This window comes from Hyperolius riggenbachi, chromosome 8 (assembly GCF_040937935.1).
Source record: "Hyperolius riggenbachi isolate aHypRig1 chromosome 8, aHypRig1.pri, whole genome shotgun sequence".
Classification (NCBI taxonomy): Eukaryota; Metazoa; Chordata; class Amphibia; order Anura; family Hyperoliidae; genus Hyperolius; species Hyperolius riggenbachi.
The window spans coordinates 195219762-195240121 of record NC_090653.1 but is presented as its reverse complement, the minus strand read 5'-3'; the positions used below and the strand labels follow the sequence as shown (position 1 = coordinate 195240121).

Genomic DNA, 20360 nt, shown 5'->3' with positions numbered 1-20360 from the left:
AGCTCTCTGCAGTTGTTTTGTGTGCAGTCAGGGCTAAGACAAAGGAGCTCAGTGAGGACCTGCGGCTGTGCATTGTTGCTGCTCACAAATCAGGAAAGGACTGCAAGGCCATTTATAAATTTTTCAAGTTTCAGTGGCTACAGTGCAAAGTATTATTAGAAAATACAGGATGTGCCACACTGTGGAAAATCTCAGAGGATGTGGTCTGAAGCCAAAAGTGACACCTGTGCTAGCCAGGAGGATAGTGAGAGAGGTGAAAAAGAATCCAAGGATCACTACCAAGGCCATCCTGGTGAATCTGGGCTCTGCTGGTGGCTATGTCTCAAGGCAGACAATCCAACGGGCACTGCACGCTGCTGGGTTCCACGGTTGCAGACCAAGGAGGATGCCACTTCTCCAGATAAAGCACACACAAGCTCACTTGGCCTTTGCAAATGCTCATCTGGACAAAGAAGAAGAAGAAGACTTCTGGTCTTCTGCATTATGGTCAGATGAAATTTTACCAGTACATCAACTCTAAAAAAAGAAAGGTTGACTGTATTAGACTCCTAAAGGATGAGGGTGGGAACTCAATGGTGGATGACCAAGGTAAGGCAGAGTTATTAAATGCTTTCTTTGCTTCTGTCTTCACAAGGGAAACATCACTGTTGCAAATTACAGATGCAGAAGAGTCTCAATCTTCCAATTGTAATATTAAAGGGGCACTATTGCTAAATGTATCTATTTTAGACCCTTTAGCATACATATGTTTTGTTGAAGGATTGTTTATCACATTATGCACTCTTTTGCAAATGTTTTTTTTCCTGTCAATAAACATTTAGAGACATGCATTGACGTCAGTTGTTTTACCTTTCCGACGCCAATGCAGCCTATACCATTCTGAAAGAGGGAGGCATCTTGTCCTGTATAGTGAGTGGCCGTTATTTTCCACCCCTCTGGCCATCTCATGTATTTTTGCCCATCTTGCAACTGCTCTATCGAGCAGTTACTTAGCTTACAGCAGCCGCCGTCAAGAGATGGATGCAGCCTCCTCCGTGCTGCGTACTATGTTGTGAGTGGCTGTGTGTACGCTGCCCGGCCGCCAAGGATCCCCTTTTCCTATGCAGGCAATGAAACGGACACTTATTGTTGTCCGTTTCCATGGTAACCTGACCGGCTTTTTGCTCTGCGCAGGCTTGCGGTGGCGGCATCAAAGAGCTCACACAAGCACTGTAGCTGTGTGTTGCTCGTGTTTGCAAATTGCAGAAATGAAATAAATGAATACACATCAATTTGCAAACAAGAGCAACACACAGCTACAGGGCTTGTGTGAGCTCTTTGATGCCGCCACCGCAAGCCTGCGCAGAGCAAAAAGCCGGTCAGGTTACCATGGAAACGGATAACAATAAGTGTCCGTTTCATTGCCTGCATAGGAAAAGGGGGTCCTTGGCGGCCGGGCAGCGTTCACACAGCCACTCACAACATAGTACGCAGCACGGAGGAGGCTGCATCCATCTCTTGACGGCGGCTGCTGTAAGCTAAGTAACTGCTCGATAGAGCAGTTACAAGATGGGCAAAAATACATGAGATGGCCAGAGGGGTGGAAAATAACGGCCACTCACTATACAGGACAAGATGCCTTCCTCTTTCAGAATGGTATAGGCTGCATTGGCGTCGGAAAGGTAAAACAACTAACGTCAATGCATGTCTCTAAATGTTTATTGACAGGAAAAAAAAAACATTTGCAAAAGAGTGCATAATGCGATAAAACAATCCTCCAACAACACATATGTATGCTAAAGGGTCTAAAATAGATACATTTAGCAATAGTGCCCCTTTAAATACTTAACGCAGGAAGATGTGAAGGCAAGACTAAATAAATTCATATATTAAATTAATATAATTAAATATAAATTAAAAATAGACAAGGCACCTGGCCCGGTTGGCATGCATCCTCGGGTCCTAAGGGAATTAAGTTCAGTTATATATAAACCCCTTTATCTTATCTTTTTTGACTCTTTTAACTGGCAGAGTTCCAGTGGATTGGCGTACAGCCCACATTTTCCCATTATTTAAGAAGGGAAAAAAAATCAGATCCAGGAAATTATAGACCTGTAAGCTTAACATCAGCTGTATGAAAACTATTTGAGGGGTTACTAAGAGATGCTATACATGACTTCATAGTAGAAAATAATCTTATTTCTCAGTATCAGCATGGGTTTACTAAAGACAGGTCCTGTTTGACTAACATGCTCAACTTTTATGAAGTAGTGAACGCTAATGTGGATATTGGGAATGCTGTAGATGTGATATACTTGGACTTTGCAAAGGCCTTCGAGGATGCAAGGGCTGGGGAAGAGTCTGTGTGCATAGATAGGGAACTGGCTAATGGACAGAAAACAAAGAGTTGTGGTCAATGGATCATACTCAAAATGGGTGACTGTTAGCAGCGGGGTCCCACAGGGGTCTTTACTGGGTCCAGTGCTCTTTAATTTATTTATTAATGACCTAGTAGATGCAGTAGAAAGCAATATTGCTATTTTTGCAGATGATACAAAATTGTGCAGAATCATCAACTCTCAGGAAGATAGTGACATATTGCAACAGGATCTGTATAGAATGGCTATATGGGCACATAAATGGATGAAATTCAATGTTGAAAAATGTAAAGCCATGCATTTTGGTCGTACCGATGGTCTAGCACCATACAAAATAAATGGGATACAGTTGGGGACTAGAGATGGGCCGAACCTCCGATTTTAGGTTCGCAAACCCGGTTCGTGAACCTACCGTGAAAGTTCGATTCACGTGAACCTTCGCAAACCGCAATAGATTTCAATGGAGAGGCGAACTTGGAAATTTAGAAAAAATTATGCTGGCTAGAAAAATGATGGAAAAGATGTTTCAAGTGGTCTAATACCTGGACGGAGACATGGTTGAGTGGGATACACGTCAAAAGTCTCAATAGAAAACCCTAGATTTGACGCAATCCACTGTTTTAAGGTCAGAAATCACATTGAATGTTGAATTGCAGGCCTAAACTGCTTTACAACATCTTGCATCTATCAGGAAGTGTAATCCCTCCGGAGGAGGAGGAGGAGGATCTTGTCTTCCAGGGATGTGTAGGATGTCAAAAGCACACTCACATACATTGGCCAGGAATCGAACCCAGGTCAACTGCTTGGAGGGCAGCTATGCTCACCACTATACCACCAACGCTACAGGCTGAAGCCAGCCTAGCTGGCCTGGGAAGGATGAAAAGCTAGGTGGCCATGCAACCATTTCTGCTAACCTAAAGCTTACTTGTGTCTTACAACACATTGGCTTAAGACTTTACCAAATCCAATGCTCCATGGGGAAGCTTCTCTGTTTGCTGTTTTTTTTTTTTTTTTTTTTTTTTTAAGTGTGGTGTCACAGTTCACTCATCTCTTCAACTACAAGAAAGGCCCAGGAGTAGTCTTAGCTACCGTAATATCTATGTTACGGCAGGGCCCTTTTTACACTTTCTCTTACAGGGCTATGGAAACTGTTTTGCCCATGCGATAAAGCGAGGTGCAAAAATGAAATCATGCCTAGCAGAGGTGGGTTTCGATCCATCAACCTTTGGGTTATGGGCCCAGCACACTTCCACTGCACCACTCTGCAGTCTGCTTACATTTGTATATATTGTATCTGGAGTTGGGAAGGAATTTTTTCCCTTTTGGGGCTAATTGGACCATGCCTTGTAAGGGTTTTTCGCCTTCCTCTGGATCAACAGGGATATGTGAGGGAGCAGGCTGGTGTTGTACTTTGTTCTCTGGTTGAACTCGGTGGACGTATATCTTTTTTCAACCCAAATAACTATGTAACTATGAAACAAAAATGTAATTATTTGGTCACAATGATGTTTCCTTCATTTGGCATAAAAAAGGAGAAGCCTTCAACCTAAATCTGCCTTCCCCACTGTCAAACATGGTGGTGGGAACCGAATGCTTTGGGGGTGTTATCAGGCAGTCTGCAGAGAAACTTAGCCTTGAGCACCAGTGGACATTTCAAGGGATAACTTTCAATAGATCGCAGCGAGGTAGCTGCTCTGCTACGCACGAAACCCTGACCCAGAATCAGGTCGTCTACGAATGATTTAGCACCGGTTTCCCAACGAACATGCGATGCGCTCCGGGAGAGAGGCAGCCCGCTTCCGTCCACGCTCCGGTCCCGAGGCGAGCGGCTCTACGCTTCGGGTCTCCCGGGGGGGGGGGGGGTTTGGCGGCTAAACCATTCCATTGTTGCCCTGGCTTTATGTTTAGGGTCGTTGTCCTGCTGGAAGGTGAAGCTCCACCCCAGTCTCAAGTCTTTTGCAGACTCCAAGAGGTTTTCTTCCAAGATTGCCCTGTATTTGGCTCCATCCATCTTCCCATCAACTCTGACCATCTTCCCTGTCCCTGCTGAAGAGAAGCACCTCCAGAGCATGATGCTGCCACCACCATATTTGACAGTGGGGATGGTGCGTTCAGAGGGACGTGCAGTGTTAGTTCTCCGCCACACATAGCGTTTTGCATTTTGGCCAAAAAGTTCCATTTCGGTCTCATCTGACCATAGAGCCTTCTTCCACATGTTTGCTGTGTCCCCCACATGGCTTGTGGCAAACTGCAAACAAGACTTCTTATGCTTTTCTGTTAACAATGGCTTTCTTCTTGCCACTCTTCCATAAAGGCCAACTTTGTGCAGTGCACAACTAATAGTTGTCCTATGGACAGATTCCCCCACCTGAGCTGTAGATCTCTGCAGCTCGTCCAGAGTCACCATGGGCCTCTTGATTGCATTTCTGATCAGCGCTCTCCTTGTTTGGCCTGTGAGTTTAGGTGGACGGCCTTGTCTTTGTAGGTTTACAGTTGTGCCATACTCCTTTCATTTCTGAATGATCGCTTGAACAGTGCTCCGTGGGATGTTCAAGGCTTTGGAAATCTTTTTGTAGCCTAAGCCTGCTTTAAATTTCTCAATTACTTTATCCCTGGCCTGTCTGGTGTGTTGTTTGGACTTCATGGTATTGTTGCTCCCAATATTCTCTGTGACAACCTCTGAGGCTGTCACAGAGCAGTTGTATTTGTACTGACATTAGATTACACACAGGTGCACTCTATTTAGTCATTAGCACTCATCAGGCAATGTCTATGGGCACTGTAACGATTGTGGGATATCTCCGCGTTCAGCGCACAAAGATGTATATATACTGTATATCCCAATGGACAATGGACACAGCAGCGCCTTTTTGATTAGGGGTGATTTTTTGGAACATAGTCTATGACTGTGAGTTTGTAAAAATGGTTACACTAGTTTTGGACTGATGGCTATGATTCTTTATGTTAAATACACAAATGGTGATTTATATTATAGTATGGACATGGTACATACATTGTAGGTGGAGTTTATGAATCTCACAATGCAGTATGAATACATTATGGCGCTTAAACAACAACTGTAGTGAGATGAATATGGGGGCTGCCATATTTATTTCCTTTTAAACAATACCAGTTGCCTGCCTGTTCTGCTGATCAACTTGGCTGCAGTAGTGTCTGAATTACACCAGAAATAAGCCTGCAGCTAAATTTGTCAGATCTGACAATAATGTCAGAAACACCTGATCTGCTGAATGCATGTTCAGGGTCTGTGAGTAAAAGTATTAGAGGCAAAGGATCAGCAGAACAGCCAGGTAACTGGTATTGCTTAAAAGGAAATACTGTAAATATCCAAAAAAAATACCCCCAAAAATGTTCTTCTACATATGATAAATATAAAATATAGCTCTTTAATCAACTATATTAAAATCCATAAAAATGATGGAAAACGGTATGGAGCTGTTAACCAGTGACAGCCCGCTGTTTCAGACCTTTTAGCCTTTCATCAGGCTGGACAGTCCCACACTAAACCACATTCACATCACACCATCTTATATACCATCCTCCTACCTCACAGACCAATCAGAGGAGAGCGTCCAGGCGGACCTGACGGAAGACTGCATTTGCATTGGTAAGAACCAATAGGATCAAGGAGTGTAGATCCTCTGTGCTGAAACAAGTCTGCACCAGAAGAATCCTGTTGGGCCGGTTGGTTTGACAAATTTTCTGCGCAGACCGAGCGGAGCTTTTTATTAGGACCAGTGGGGGATTGTATGCTTGTGGTGCAGTGACAAACTGGCAGTGAGTCTAATAGCTAATCCCTAGGTTATTGCAAGGTTTTTGGCTTTATGATGAGCAGATTGTACCTGTACTATTTTCTTGGGTTGAGGGATTCTCCTGCTATGTTGTTAGTTACTGGTTTAAATAAGAATCCTTTGTTTTAGATTTATTTTGTTCCAAATAAAAAAAACAAAACAAAACAAAAAAACACCAATATAACTTACCAGAGCCACAAGGGTTGCAGCTGCACCCACAAACGCAGCAATGAAAAGGTGGAATGTCATCTGAAACTAGAGGGGAAAAAACAACAACATTTTTTTAAGGAAACCGAAATAAAATGGTTGAAAATGAAATAAAATGTTGATAGCAAATAATGTGTGGTATCTTCAAAATGATCACAAATCTCCTGATTTTATTTTTTTTTTAAGTTTACACTGATATCCACTTGATATCCACCCAGGAGGTCAAGATAAAACAACTGCAATTTCTGATGTATTGTATCTGTAAAAGATTTTGTGAAATGTATCTATTTGAAAATGTTTTATTTTTTTTTTAATCTACAGTATGTTAACTTCGAGCTGGTGTAAAAGGATAGCAGATATTCCATTCATTACATTTTCTACACTTGCATAATATTTTAAGCTGGCCATACACTAATGCTGGGAATACACCATACAATTTTCTGTCATGCTGGGCATAATCAGTTTATGCGCCGGTATCGAGCCAGCGGCTTGATGCCGGCGCGTCACCGCTTGTCTGTGCGTGCACGCGGATCGATCCCCGCTCGTCCCCGCGATCGAGCAGGGAATCTATCCGGCGCGTCATCAGACCTGACGAATATTATCAATCGAGCCATCAGTGGCTCGATTGATAAGTAAAAAACGAACCGTGTATGTTTAGCATTAGATTTACCTGCCAGATAGATAAAGTTCAACATGTTGGAAATGTTATCTATCTTACCATCTATCTGCCGAGCAATTAGGCATTGTTCTACTCAGCAGGAGATAAACAGAAGACAATACACCAGAGATAATGACCATTCTCTACAGAAAATAATCTAAATATGCATTCTAACAGAAAATCTAACAGAAAAATCTAACAGAAGAATCTTATGCTGGGCATACACGGGCGAATCTTATGCTGGGCATACACGGGCCGATGCGCCCTTATCAATCGAGCCGCTGATGGCTCGATTGATAATTTCCGACAGATCCGATGACCCGCCGGATCGATACCCCGCTCAATCCCCGCGGGCGGACAATAGCGGGGAATCAAGCGGAATATAAGGGAAGAGCGGGAGTCGATCCGGCCGCGGGAACGAGCGGGGACGTGCGGGGATACAGCGGGGACACAGCGGGAGTTGATCCGGCAGCTAATCGAGCCGCCGGGTCGACTCATGTATGCCCAGCATAACAGAAAATTGTATGGGATATTCCCAGCATTTCCACCTAATGTTCCAAAACTATCGATTACTTTGTGAAAAGAATCAATTCAGCAGTAGTAGTTTCCTACAACACACAGCACATCAATTTCTAATAGACTCCAGCTGAGACTCTATTGAAAATCGATCAAACTGCAGTTTTGCACTGTTCAACGCAATGTTGACCAGTGGTGCTCGGATACCTCTTTTTGATATCCGGGTTGTTCCAGATCCGGATAGCAAAAAATCTGGATAAATCAAGATATCTGGATTTGAACCGTTTCAGAAATCCGAATCTATCCAGATATCCGAACTCATTATCCGGGAAATCCGGACTGAAATCCGGAACTGGCCTTTAAAGGATACCCGAAGTGACATGTGACATGATGAGATAGACATGTGTATGTACAGTGCCTAGCACACAGATAACTATGCTGTTTTCCTTTTCTTCTTTCTCTGCCTGAAAGAGTTAAATATCAGATATGTAAGTGGCTGACTCAGTCCTGACTCAGACAAGAAGTGATTACAATGTGACCCTCACTGATAAGAAATTCCCCTTTTTACCTCTTTCTTCCTCTCAGAAGCCATTTTCTGCTAGGAAACTCTTTTACAATTGGAATTTCTTATCAGTGAGGGTCACACTGTAGTCACTTCCTGTCTGAGTCAGGGCTGAGTCAGCCACTTACATATCACATCATGTCACATGTCACTTTGGGTATCCTTTAAATTGCTTCCAAAACATCTTTTATAGTAAATGATGCATGAAGCATCATGTTTTTTTTTTAAGAAAAACAGCAATTGTTTATGTGGGGAGGTATAATACTAAAAAAAAAAAGTTAATAGTACAGTAATCTAATCCCTAATAACCTACAAGCTATACTGTAGCTAAGTCTGGCAGCAGGCCTAGCCTGTGCACACAGCAGGCCCTAACCTAGCCTAGCAGCTGCAGCACTGAGTCTGACTGTCACACTGACTAAAATCAAAATACAAGCTAGCTAACTAAAAAAACAATAAAATACTGGTGTAGTACAGGTGTTTAGGAGCAAAAACGCTAGGTTTAACACAGTAATACAGCACTTGCTTAGCCAACAGCCCTGGAGATGTCTCTCAGTGAGCAGTCACAAGCAAGGATGAGATTCTCATCATGGAGCCCGCCTTATATGCAGGAGGGGCTGGCCAGGGTTCCCCTCTGTGATTGGTTGCTAGGGCTTTGGCTGGGAGCCCTCTGATTGGCTCAATGACGTCAAGGACGTCTTCTCCGTGGTTACGCTATCTGGATCGGGTACTCGAACTAGGTATCTGGACGGAATTTCCAGATACCTAATGCGTTATCCGGGTAGTGCATTCCGGATTTAACCAGCTATCTGGAATCCATATCTGAGATCGGATACCAGAAAAACTTTCGGATATCTGGATAGTTCGGGTATCTGGAATCTGGATGAGCATCCCTGATGTTGACGTTGTGAACCATCAATCTACCAATGCTCTACACACACACACACACACACACACACGCACGCACGCACGCACGCACGCACGCACGCACGCACGCACGCACGCACACACACACACACACACACACACACACACACACGCACACACACCTTTCCCCACCAATTGACAAAGTTTATATCCTGTTCAATTGATACTTTAAATTGATTTTCGGGTCACATTATGATCAATTGATTCCCAGCAGATAAATCAAATCTGCAGGAAATCAAATATTAAAATCGATTGGTGTATTAGCACCTTTAGCTAATGGAATGGAACATCATGGAAAACATATTGTAATTTTTTAAATAATGTTGTTTGGCTTGTTGTCACCAGTCAGTGGACGTTGAAAAAGAAATGTCAGTGAAAAATCTTAGCAGTGTGACAGTATTCTAGCTCAGTTGTTTATTTCCCTCTTTGGTTAAAGTGCACCCGAGGTGCCGCGGGGGAGGGGTCAAACGGGACACAGAGGCATGTTCCCAGCCTTTTGCCATGCCTTTGTGTCCCTTCCATGCAACTCTCTTACCCCACCCCCTGCATCACGCTGTGACCCTCTGAAATTGTCAAAAAGCAGCTAATCGGCAATCTACAAGGGTACGGGGTGTCCCTTGCAGGAGAGGAATTCCATCAAAACACCCACTCTGGTGTTAGGAACACCTCTTTCCCAGTTCTTATTGGTCAGCTTTGCCTTTTTAACACCCATTCTATGTTTCTGACACGCCTCTCCCTGCCTCTCTGCTCTGTACTCTGTATTGAGACACACAGAGCCAGAGCCGCAGTGTCTGGAGCTTAGGGGTCGCTGCCATGTTTTTAACCGATAGTCAGCGATTGTGGGGTGCAGCGGAGGCAGGGAGCAGCGGCCGGTAATTGACACTATCTGATCTGGCTAGCCTCCTCCCCCCCCCCCCCCGCCCCAGATAATGTAGTAATGTTTTTGTTTTGTTTTTTACAAAAATGTCCACCTCAGGTTCACTTTAAGGTGCAGAGTAGAGAATGTTGGGCTGCTTGTATGCAACCAATGTAACAGATGTCTAATATCTTAGGAACTTGTGCTTGGGTCCAGATCCAGTTTCCAATCTCTTAATCCAGACCCAAGGATTGGCACAATGTGTTTGCCAATGCCAAGGTAGTGTGTACAGACTGTATGCATGTTGGGTTGATGAGGCTCTGTAAAATTTATAAACTGTAGGTTGCTTCCCATACACAAGTGGTTTTGGATGTGAGTCTGGTTTCAGGGGCATAAATAGATAATTTGCATATTCAGGAGTGATGCATCATAGGAAATCACACAGGGTAGTAGCAATAGTCATAGCAGCCATAGCAGCTGCTATGGGGCCCTAGAGCATAGGGGGCAATGTATTCACCATTAACTTTCTTGTGTTTCTCCACCCTCCGTGCCCATGAGCTCTGTGCAGTGATGTTTGCATGAGAATGTAAATTGCCCAATTAGCTCATATCCATAGGGTAGGGGCAGGTTGTATTGCTTAAGAGTGGTTACGTCTGAGGGCCCCATGACAGATTTGCTATGGGGCCCCATGATCTGTAGCTACACCACTGAAACCACAGTTGCTTTCTTCTTCTGTATTTGGAAGGCAAATTATACTCAGCATTGGTTCTTAGTAGGAGGGCTTTTTCATCTTTTTTAGTCCCTTATACTTTCCTAGTTGTATCTGGGTATTCCAAGGTGGTGTGTGATGCTTTGGGTGATCCCTTTTAGAGATGGCCTGAACTGTTCGCCTGGCGAATAGTTCATGATAAAGAACAGGTGTTCGCATTTGCTTCTATTCACAACCATATGGCGTGTTCAAATCATTCCCTATACATTATATCGGAACCAAAAATTGACTCCTCACATTAAATTTAGCAGAAACAAGACAACCAATCAGCTATCCCTTCCCTTGGTCACTTTATTGTCAATGAACTTCCTCAACAATAGGGGCTGGAAAACCTGCGAACGCATGAATTACAGTGAACATGCGTACAAGCACAGCACCCACTACACAAAGATTGCCTCCGAGAGGACTAACATTTATGTCCTGAAGGTGTCAACTAGCAAAAACAAGGATTTGCTCACCTGACGTTATCACTCAAGCTCTTTGCGGTTGTTTACAGTGCATTAAACATTCATCTGTCAGTGTGAACCAGGCCTAACCCTTACACTACCTCAGGGGTGTTGCTAGGGTCCTAGGAGATCTGGGGCACACATGGGCACTTGGGGGAGAGAAGTTGCGCGCCGTAGCAAAAAGTGGGCATGGTCATGCAGTGAGTGGGCATGGCCATCAGGGCCGGATTTGTGGGCAGGCCACATAGGTTGAGGCCTAGGGCAGAGCCTGAGGTAGGGAGACATTACAGCTGACTGTGCCATGCTTCCATTGTGTCCTACCGTTGCCGGTCCGTCTACACGCCCGCATGATGCCGGTGATTAATCCCTCCTTTACAGCTCCCCGCTCACAGCACTGCATACACGTGGTGTCTAATGAGAGCAAGCGGTGCCCACTTCCTGTACACGACTGCCGTCACTGTGGACCCGGCTATGTGAGCCCCATGCTGCTGTTGATCTCCATCCAGCTAAGTGTGTGCAGTGCAGTAAGGTTAGTGCAGGAGAGGTGGCTTGGGGCGCAGGGCTGTATTTCACTAAGTGATTGTGTGGAGGAGCCCGCAGTCAGGCAGCGATACAAGAGCAGATGGGTGAGATGAAAGTCCTCCATTCACACTGACCTGTAAGTCCCGTAGCTGCATACCAGATAAGCTGACTTGCTGGATGCTGCTGAATGTTGTGTCTCAGCACTGCCCTGCCTGATTTATTGCCCATTCCCAGTCACTCCATGAGTAATGGCTCCTCATCTCCTCCACTCTTTTCATGATTCTTACCATCACATTATCCCTCTCTTGTTCTCTCATCTTGTGCTCTATTTCTTTCCTTTTTCCTTACCCTTCTTCCCCATGTTGTTCCCTCTCTTAGTCCCTCACTGTGTGCTCTCTCTCCCTCTTTTTCTTCCTCACCATCTCTATCCTTTCCTCCACTTTTGCTTATCATCCTTTCCCTCTCTCGCTTTTGCATTTTGACTGTCCTCCCAGGAGCTCACAATCTAATCCCTATCATAGTTTATAGCACTGTAGATAGTATATAGCACTGACATCTTCTGCAGCACTTTACAGAGTAAAGTCACTGACTGCCCTCAGAGGAGCTCACAATCTAATCCTGCCATAGTCATAGTGTAATGTACTACCATATTATTATTATTATGTATTTATATAGCACTGACATCTTCTGAAGCACTTTACAAAGTAAAGTCACTGACTGTCCTCAGAGGAGCTCACAATCTAATCCTGCCATAGTCATAGTGTAATATACTACCATATTATTATTATTATGTATTTATATAGCACTGACATCTTCTGCAGCACTTTACAGAGTACATAGTCATGTCACTGACTGTCCTCAGAGGAGCTCACAATCTAATCCTGCCATAGTTATAGTGTAATGTTATACCATATTATTATTATGTATTTATATAGCACTGACATCTTCTGCAGCACTTTGTAGAGTAAAGTCACTGACTGTCCTCAGAGGAGCTCACAATCTATTCCTGCCATAGTCATAGTGTAATGTCCTACCATATTATTACTTTTATGTATTTATATAGCGCTGACATCTTCTGCAGCACTTTACAGAGTGCATAGTCGTGTCACTGACTGTCCTCAGAGGAGCTCACAATCTAACCCTACCATAGTCATAGTCTAATGTCCTACCATATTATTATGTATTTGTATAGCACTAAAAACTTCTGCAGCACTGTACAGAGTACATAGTCATGTCACTGACTGTCCTCAGAGGAGCTCACAATCTAATCCTACCATAGTCATAGCCTAATGTCCTGCCATATTATTATTATGTGTTTGTATAGCACTGACATCTTCTGCAGCACTTTACAGGGATGTCACTGACTGTCCTCTATGGAGCTCACAATCCTACCTAATAATAGGCAAGTGTCTCTGTGTCTCATGTCCCTGTGTCAGTGCTTTTTCCGTTGTGTGCATGTGCAGGGACGCAGAGACACTGCAGAGAGAATGACGCGGGGCTGGGGGAATGACAAGCAGCAGTGGAGAACGGGCCCAAAAGGGGGGCGGGAGGGTGTGTGCGTGCGTAGTGTGCGCAACTAAAACAGAGAGCAGTACAGGGGGTCGCGGCCACAGCCTAGCTCCCATTTTTAAACGGGCCTTAGGCCTAGTCAATGATATAATACTGTACACATTACTTGTACACATGAGGTGGGGTTAAGGGAGGCATTTTGGTGAGGAGATGGAAGGGGGGCGGTTTGTTAAGTGCTGGCCTAGGGCGGTAAAAAGTAAAAACCCGGCCCTGGTGGCCATGGGTGGGGCCAAATGTACATGAACTTAGTAGCTGTGTAACCTAACAATAATGGGCCTGCCCAGCAAAATATTGGATGGAGCCCCCTATCCTTTAGATAGTTTATTATCAGTACAGGCATAGAGCATACACACATTCAATTTTGACTGGTCAATCACTAACCAGTTTGACCAACTCCATGTAGTATGAGGGCCAACAGTCTTTGAATACTAAGAAAAAAGAGCTGAGCTCTCATAATACCTAGAAGTAGTAATTGGCCAATCAAAATTGTATGTGTGTACCAGGCTTCACAGCTAATACTGTACATACTGGAGGTAGCAGGGATCAGTGAAGGCAGAAAGAGTAACAGCGTATAATTTACACACTGGGGTAGAAATGAACAGCATACAGTACAGTGAGTTTACTATCAGGATAGGCACAGAGTAACAGCTTATAATGTACATACTGGAGGGAGCAGGGATCAGCACACACTTCAGCTAGATTACTATCAGTACAGGCACAGAGTAACAGCTTATACTGTACATACTGGAGGTAGCAGGGATCAGCACAAACTGCAGCTAGATTACTATCAGTACAGGCACAGAGTAACAGCTTATACTGTACGTACTGGAAGTAGCAGGGATCAGCACACGCTGCAGCTAGTTTACTATCAGTACAGGCACAGACTAACAGCTTATGCTGTACATACTGGAGGCAGCAGAGATCAGCACACACTGCAGCTAGGTTACTATCAGTACAGGCACAGAGTAACAGCTTATACTGTACGTACTGGAAGTAGCAGGGATAGGCACAAACTATAGCTAGTTTACTATCAGTACAGGCACAGAGTAACAGCTTATACTGTACATACTGGAGGTAGCAGGGATCAGCACAAACTGCAGCTAGGTTACTATCAGTACAGGCACAGAGTAACAGCTTATACTGTACGTACTGGAAGTAGCAGGGATCAGCAAACGCTGCAGCTAGTTTACTATTAGTTCAGGCACAGAGAAACAGCTTATAATGTACATATTGGGGGTAGAAATGAATGGCACACACTACAGCGAGTTTACTATCAGTATAGGTACAGAGTAAAAGCTAATACTGTACATACTGGAGGTAGCAGGGATCGACTTACACTGCAGCTAGTTTACTACCAGTACAAATAGAGTTAACAGCATACACTGTACATAGTGTAGGTGGCAGGGATCAGCCCAAACTTCAGCGAGTTTACTATCAGCAAAGGCACCGAGTAAAAGGTTACACATCACATACCAATTCCACACATCACACAGACCACCGACATCACACACAGACCACCGACATCAAACACTGACATCACACATAGACACACACACAGGGCCGGGCCGAGGCATAGGCTGGAGAGGCTCCAGCCTCTGGGCGCAGTGTAGGAGGGGGCGCACAATTCATTCAGCTGTCATTCCTAATTGTGTTTGAAGCAGAGAGAAATAAGAAAAGGGGATACATAGCAGTGACTGCAAGCCAGATAACTAGATATTAAGGTGTTGGGGAGGTTGTGGGCCCTGTGGCACCTCTTAGTGTAATAGCAATGAGTGTGTGACGGCTGGGGTGGGAGGGATGGAGGGGTGCACTTTGGTGTCTCAGCCTTGGGTGCTGGAGGACCTTGTCCCGCCTCTGCGACACACAGACCACCGACACATCACGTACAGACCACCGACAACACGTACAGACCACCGACATCACACACACAGCAGAAACATCACACGCATGCACATACACACACAAAGACCACCGACACATCAAACAGACACACACAGACCACCGACATCACACACAGAGCACCGACATCACATAAAGAGCACCGACATCGCATACAGATGCACACAGACCACCGACACCTCTCACAGACCACCGACACATCACACAGACCACCGACATCACACAGACCACCGACATCACACAGACGACTGTCATCACACACACAGACCACCGACACATCACACAGACACACACAGACCACCGACATCTCACACAGACCACCGACATCACGTACAGACAGACACACACAGACCACCGGCATCACACACAAACCACCGACACATCACACAGAACACCGACATCACATACAGACCACCGAAATCACACACAATTACTATAGGTCCAATGAGCAAGCATAATGATGGTGCAATGAAGATAGTACAACCCCCAAAAAGAAGACTGATCAGATCATTGTTCTAAACTTAACAAAAAGGTTAAAGGCCCTCAGGGCCCCAAAACATGTGTTGGTTTTGCAAACTGACTTTTGTCACAATTATTGAATAAACAAGAATTTGTGCAGACCCTCTGGATTGTTCTATTTGCCACATTGGTCCAGAACCTCAGGAATGCTGTGCAACTTTTCCTCTGCTACTACTTAGTGGCTGGCTGGGTAAGCAATCTCAACTAGTAACTAAGAATTGTTGGAACAGGGGTCAACTGACTACTTGAGAACCCAGATATGAGGGACTTCTTAAAAAGGATAGTATATTTTGAAAATTAACCTCTAGCACATATCAAAGTACCACCAGAAAAGGTATCTGCAGTTATGGATAATGAGGTGCAGGTGAGATACAAACCTTTTAAAAATAGGTTTGAAAAGAAAAAAAAACTACTAAATCATTTAACCTTCCTCTACTAAACATTCAGCCTAGGTGACGTAAAAGCTTCTCTTATTCGTCCGGGATAAGTTTGTGTCCTTCAAAGTTAAGGATTTACTTCTGATACTGTGTTCTAATATTAAATAACAGGAAACTAGTGACTTCTTGTGCAATAATGACAATGGATCATTAGATTTCCAGTTACTGGTAATTCTACTTTGGGCTGCCAAAATTAACTTACATAGAGGAAAACAACTATTATTATTATTGATTTATAAAGTGCCAACATATTGCATGGCATTGTACAAAGTAAGAAACAAACATGGGGCATAAAATAATACTGAGTTACAAATTACCCAGCAAGCTCGTGGTGGACCAGAACTTCTAGGAGTGTGTAAGGGGCTACAAAGGACCCAAAAGCCTTCTTACTAAAATGCTATGGAAAGCAAAAGGGGTTAGGACCACTAATCCACTAGCGTGAAAAAATATAAAATTTAATATATATGTAAACACACACAAATAAGAAGTATGTTTCTTCCAGAGTAAAATTAGCTATAAATTACTTTTCTCATGTGTTGCTGTCACTTACAGTAGTCAGTAGAAATCTGACACGTTTTTGACTAGTCCATCTCTTCATGCAGGATTCTCAGTATTTCATTTAATTTTTACAAAAGCACTGTCTGGAAAGGATCTATACAAAGATGCAGGTTGCCCCCCTCTGAGACCTGTTTGAACACTATTCTGGCAGTAGGAATGAGCAACTGCCATTTACTAAGTGCTTTTGAAAATAAGGAAAAACATGATAATCCCCCATGAGGAGATGGACTAGTCCAAAACCTGTCAGTTCTGTTAGATTTCTAGTACTACTGTAAGTGACATCAGCATAGGAGAAAAGTGTAAGGATCCCTCCTGTAGCGTGTTCTGTCAATTGCAGTGGATCTGCAAACGGACAGTTCTGGCTTATCTGCTTGCATTCGGTTGTGCATTCGCAATAAGTCTCATTGTCATTTGTAATCTCTCTGCAGTTCTGGGCAACTCAGGAAGCTGTCATCATTCCACCAATTTCTTGTTGCAGCTGAGCTGTGGCCAGATAGCCCTGGATTTCCTGCATGCATGTTGATACATAATACTGCATATATTTCTTATGGGAGTCCTTTGCATTCACAGCCAGCTAGCAAATGGTAATGAAGCCAGCTCAGGATTGAATGATTACCATTCAGCTGTGTGGGAATTTGCATACCTGCATCCATTGGCTGATGTCAGCATAAAAGTCTGCCTCCGATTTCATACCCCGCCCGACATAGCGTTGCGTAATATGTTGGTGCTTTATAAATACAATAAATAAATAATAAATAAATAATAAATAATACATAGAGTTCAGCACTCTGAGTTGTCGTTGGGTCTATGCTGTGAAAGTTGTTATTGTAAATGTATAATGCCTTGGTCTGTATTTTCATGTTTGCTGGACGTTTGCTGACCTGCGGGGGTCAGTGAAGTCCTTCTGATCCTGATAGTTAGATTCTGCCAGCACTACATTGGTGACTGGTAGTATTCCTTCTAGCCTTGTTCTTGAGGATGAACTATAGCAGTGGTTGCCATTAGTTAGCTCCTCCCTGTTAGTCTTGTCTATCTCAGTGTGAATGTTGCCATCGCTGAAACAGTGACTGGATTGGCTGAGCATTCTGTCTGTCTGTCTGTTTGTTGTCAGTCTTGTTAATTGTCATTACTTGTGCTTTAGTAAGTGAGTTATTTGAGAGCTACACTTTTTATATATTGCGCATCAGCACAATATATATGTACTCTAGTCAGTCAGTATTGTATTATTGTAATATTGTATTGTGTACCGACCTTTGCCCGCTTCTCGACTACGAATCTGCCTAATTCTTCCAATACGACTGACATCTGAATTAACGTGTATTATCCAAGCCTGTTACCAATTACATATGTTGTGTATTGTATCACATAGCATCTAGCCTGATAGGCGGCCCAGAGCTGCAGTTGCTCTGGGCAATCTTGCTCCCTTGTTCATTACTCCTGTGCCCATCTGTGGAGCCTCTTCCATTATCCAGCTACTTAGCCTTGTTGCGCTGGGTGGTCACAATTTATAGCTCATTTTACTCTGGGAGAAATGTACTTTGTATTTATGCTTTTTCATGTATTTTAAATTCTACTATTTTTTTTTTTTTGCAATAGTGGCCATTTAAGGCAGAAGCTGTTTAAAAAGGGGGAAGTTTGGTGGACTTACCTCCCTTGTAGAAAAACAGACTAAGGAACGTAATTGTAATTTACATTTATTAAAATCTCCAAGGTGCAACGCGCTTTGCAGGTCACAACCCTGCCTCATCAGGAAATGAATCAGGAGAAAGCAACAAGGGACTGAACTGTGGCCAGGCGCCTCTGTCCGCCTCTGTCTGTTCTGACAGAGGTACAGGCCCCCCTCCCCCCCCCCCATTTCTTCCTATCTACAGAGAGCGACTTCTTGAACTTGAGTGGGGTCAGGTTATAATTCTCCCCACCTGCCTTGTCAGTGGTTGCCTGTGTGGTAACCCGTGTTTGTGAGTATAACTACTGACATTCTCTATTTGATTTACACAATTGACTTAAAGGAATACTATCGATTGAAATGACTTTTTTTTTAATACTCTATATTAGTGTACACATTACCTCTAGTGCTAGGGGCACTTTATTTATTCACCCAGGTCTCTCTCTCTCGCTATCCCTGCTTAAAAATTCATTTCTCACACAGCTCATAGTAGTTTGGGTCACCCTGAGCTGCTTGGTTACTCTGTCACACAGCTCACAAATATATTTCACTGTGTCACTCACAGCATTCAGGAGACATGAGGAGAAATAGGCTGATCTGAGGTGGTAACAGGTAACTAAATGAGCTGTAATATTGCTGGAATATAACAAGCTATAACTGTTTACACTCAGACTGGCTGCCTGCTTGAGGTGATTCACTCCAGGCTGCATCCACTTTACAAGCTGCTGAGAGGGGCAGACCACTGTCTACAATTAGCATTATTAGTATCTTTATCAGTAAAGAGAAGCAAAGATAATAAACACACATTGCTAGAATATTTAACCCCTTACCACCATATCAACAAGATTCTTTCAGCAAGGTGATAATTAAACAATACACTGAGGAGTTGATAGCAACTCCCCTGTGCAGAGATATGGTCTAGCCCTCTGGGAGCTCAGTATTAGATACATTTTGTATCCAACACTGACGCCAAAACTGACGGAGGATTTTACAGCTGAGAGGAACAGCTGTGTGAGGAATCAAATTGCTCCTAGTACTTGCCCTAATGTGTGCTACAACATACAGCATTTAAAAATAAATGCATACATCGATAGTATTCCTTTAAATACTACACTATATTGGGGCTCTTGTTTTTGTACTTCGTTTACACTCACCTAAAGGATTATTAGGAACAGCTGTTCAATTTCTCATTAATGCAATTATCTAATCAACCAATCACATGGCAGTTGCTTCAATGCATTTAGGGGTGTGGTCCTGGTCAAGACAATCTCTTGAACTCCAAACTGAATGTCAGAATGGGAAAGAAAGGTGATTTAAGCAATTTTGAGCATGGAATGGTTGTTGGTGCCAGATGGGCCGGTCTGAGTATTTCACAATCTGCTCAGTTACTGGTATTTTCACGCACAACCATTTCTAGGGTTTACAAAGAATGGTGTGAAAAGGGAAAATCTACCAGTATGCGGCAGTCCTGTGGGCAAAATTGCCTTGTTGATGCTGGAGGTCAGAGGAGAATGGGCCGACTGATTCAAGTTGATAGAAGAGCAACGTTGACTGAAATAACCACTCGTTACATCCAACGTATGCAGCAAATTATTTGTGAAGCCACAACATGCACAACCTTAAAGAAAACCTGAACTGAAAATTAAAAGTCAAAATAAGCATACACACGTCATACTTACCTTCCATGTAGTCTACTCCTCAGTGTCTTTCTCCTGTCCTGCATCCTGTTTGTTCACTGTGATCAAGGGAATTTTCCATCCTCCATTTTGAAAATGGCCGTTAGCCATAACAGCTTTCTGGTCAGCACACAGTTAAACTGTAACATCGCCCACTTGAGCCATAGGGAAACATGGACATTACCTGGTACATCAGTTTTCCTCTCAGCTATAACTGACAGCAACTGATATTTTACTGACAGCAACTGATATATTTCAGATCTGACAAAATATTGTCCGAACTGGAAGGGATAATTGTCAGAAGAAAATGGTGAGCTTCTGAGAGGAACTGATGGCAAGGTAACTAGGTAATGTTCATTTGAAGTTACCTCATGTGTTTATTTTAAATATTTTTACTCAGTATAGGT

The 20360-nt window shown here is 43.5% G+C and overlaps 1 protein-coding gene across 2 annotated transcripts in view; it reads right to left on the bottom strand.

Annotated features, from left to right (window-relative positions):
• The window catches only part of PLP1 (proteolipid protein 1), a 348570-nt gene that overhangs the window by 60653 nt on the left and 267557 nt on the right, over nt 1-20360 (bottom strand). For both annotated transcript variants that reach the window (XM_068248070.1, XM_068248071.1), the window contains exon 7: nt 6359-6424. In XM_068248070.1, coding sequence (XP_068104171.1) covers nt 6359-6424 — 66 coding nt within the window. The remainder of the gene's footprint in view (nt 1-6358; nt 6425-20360) is intronic.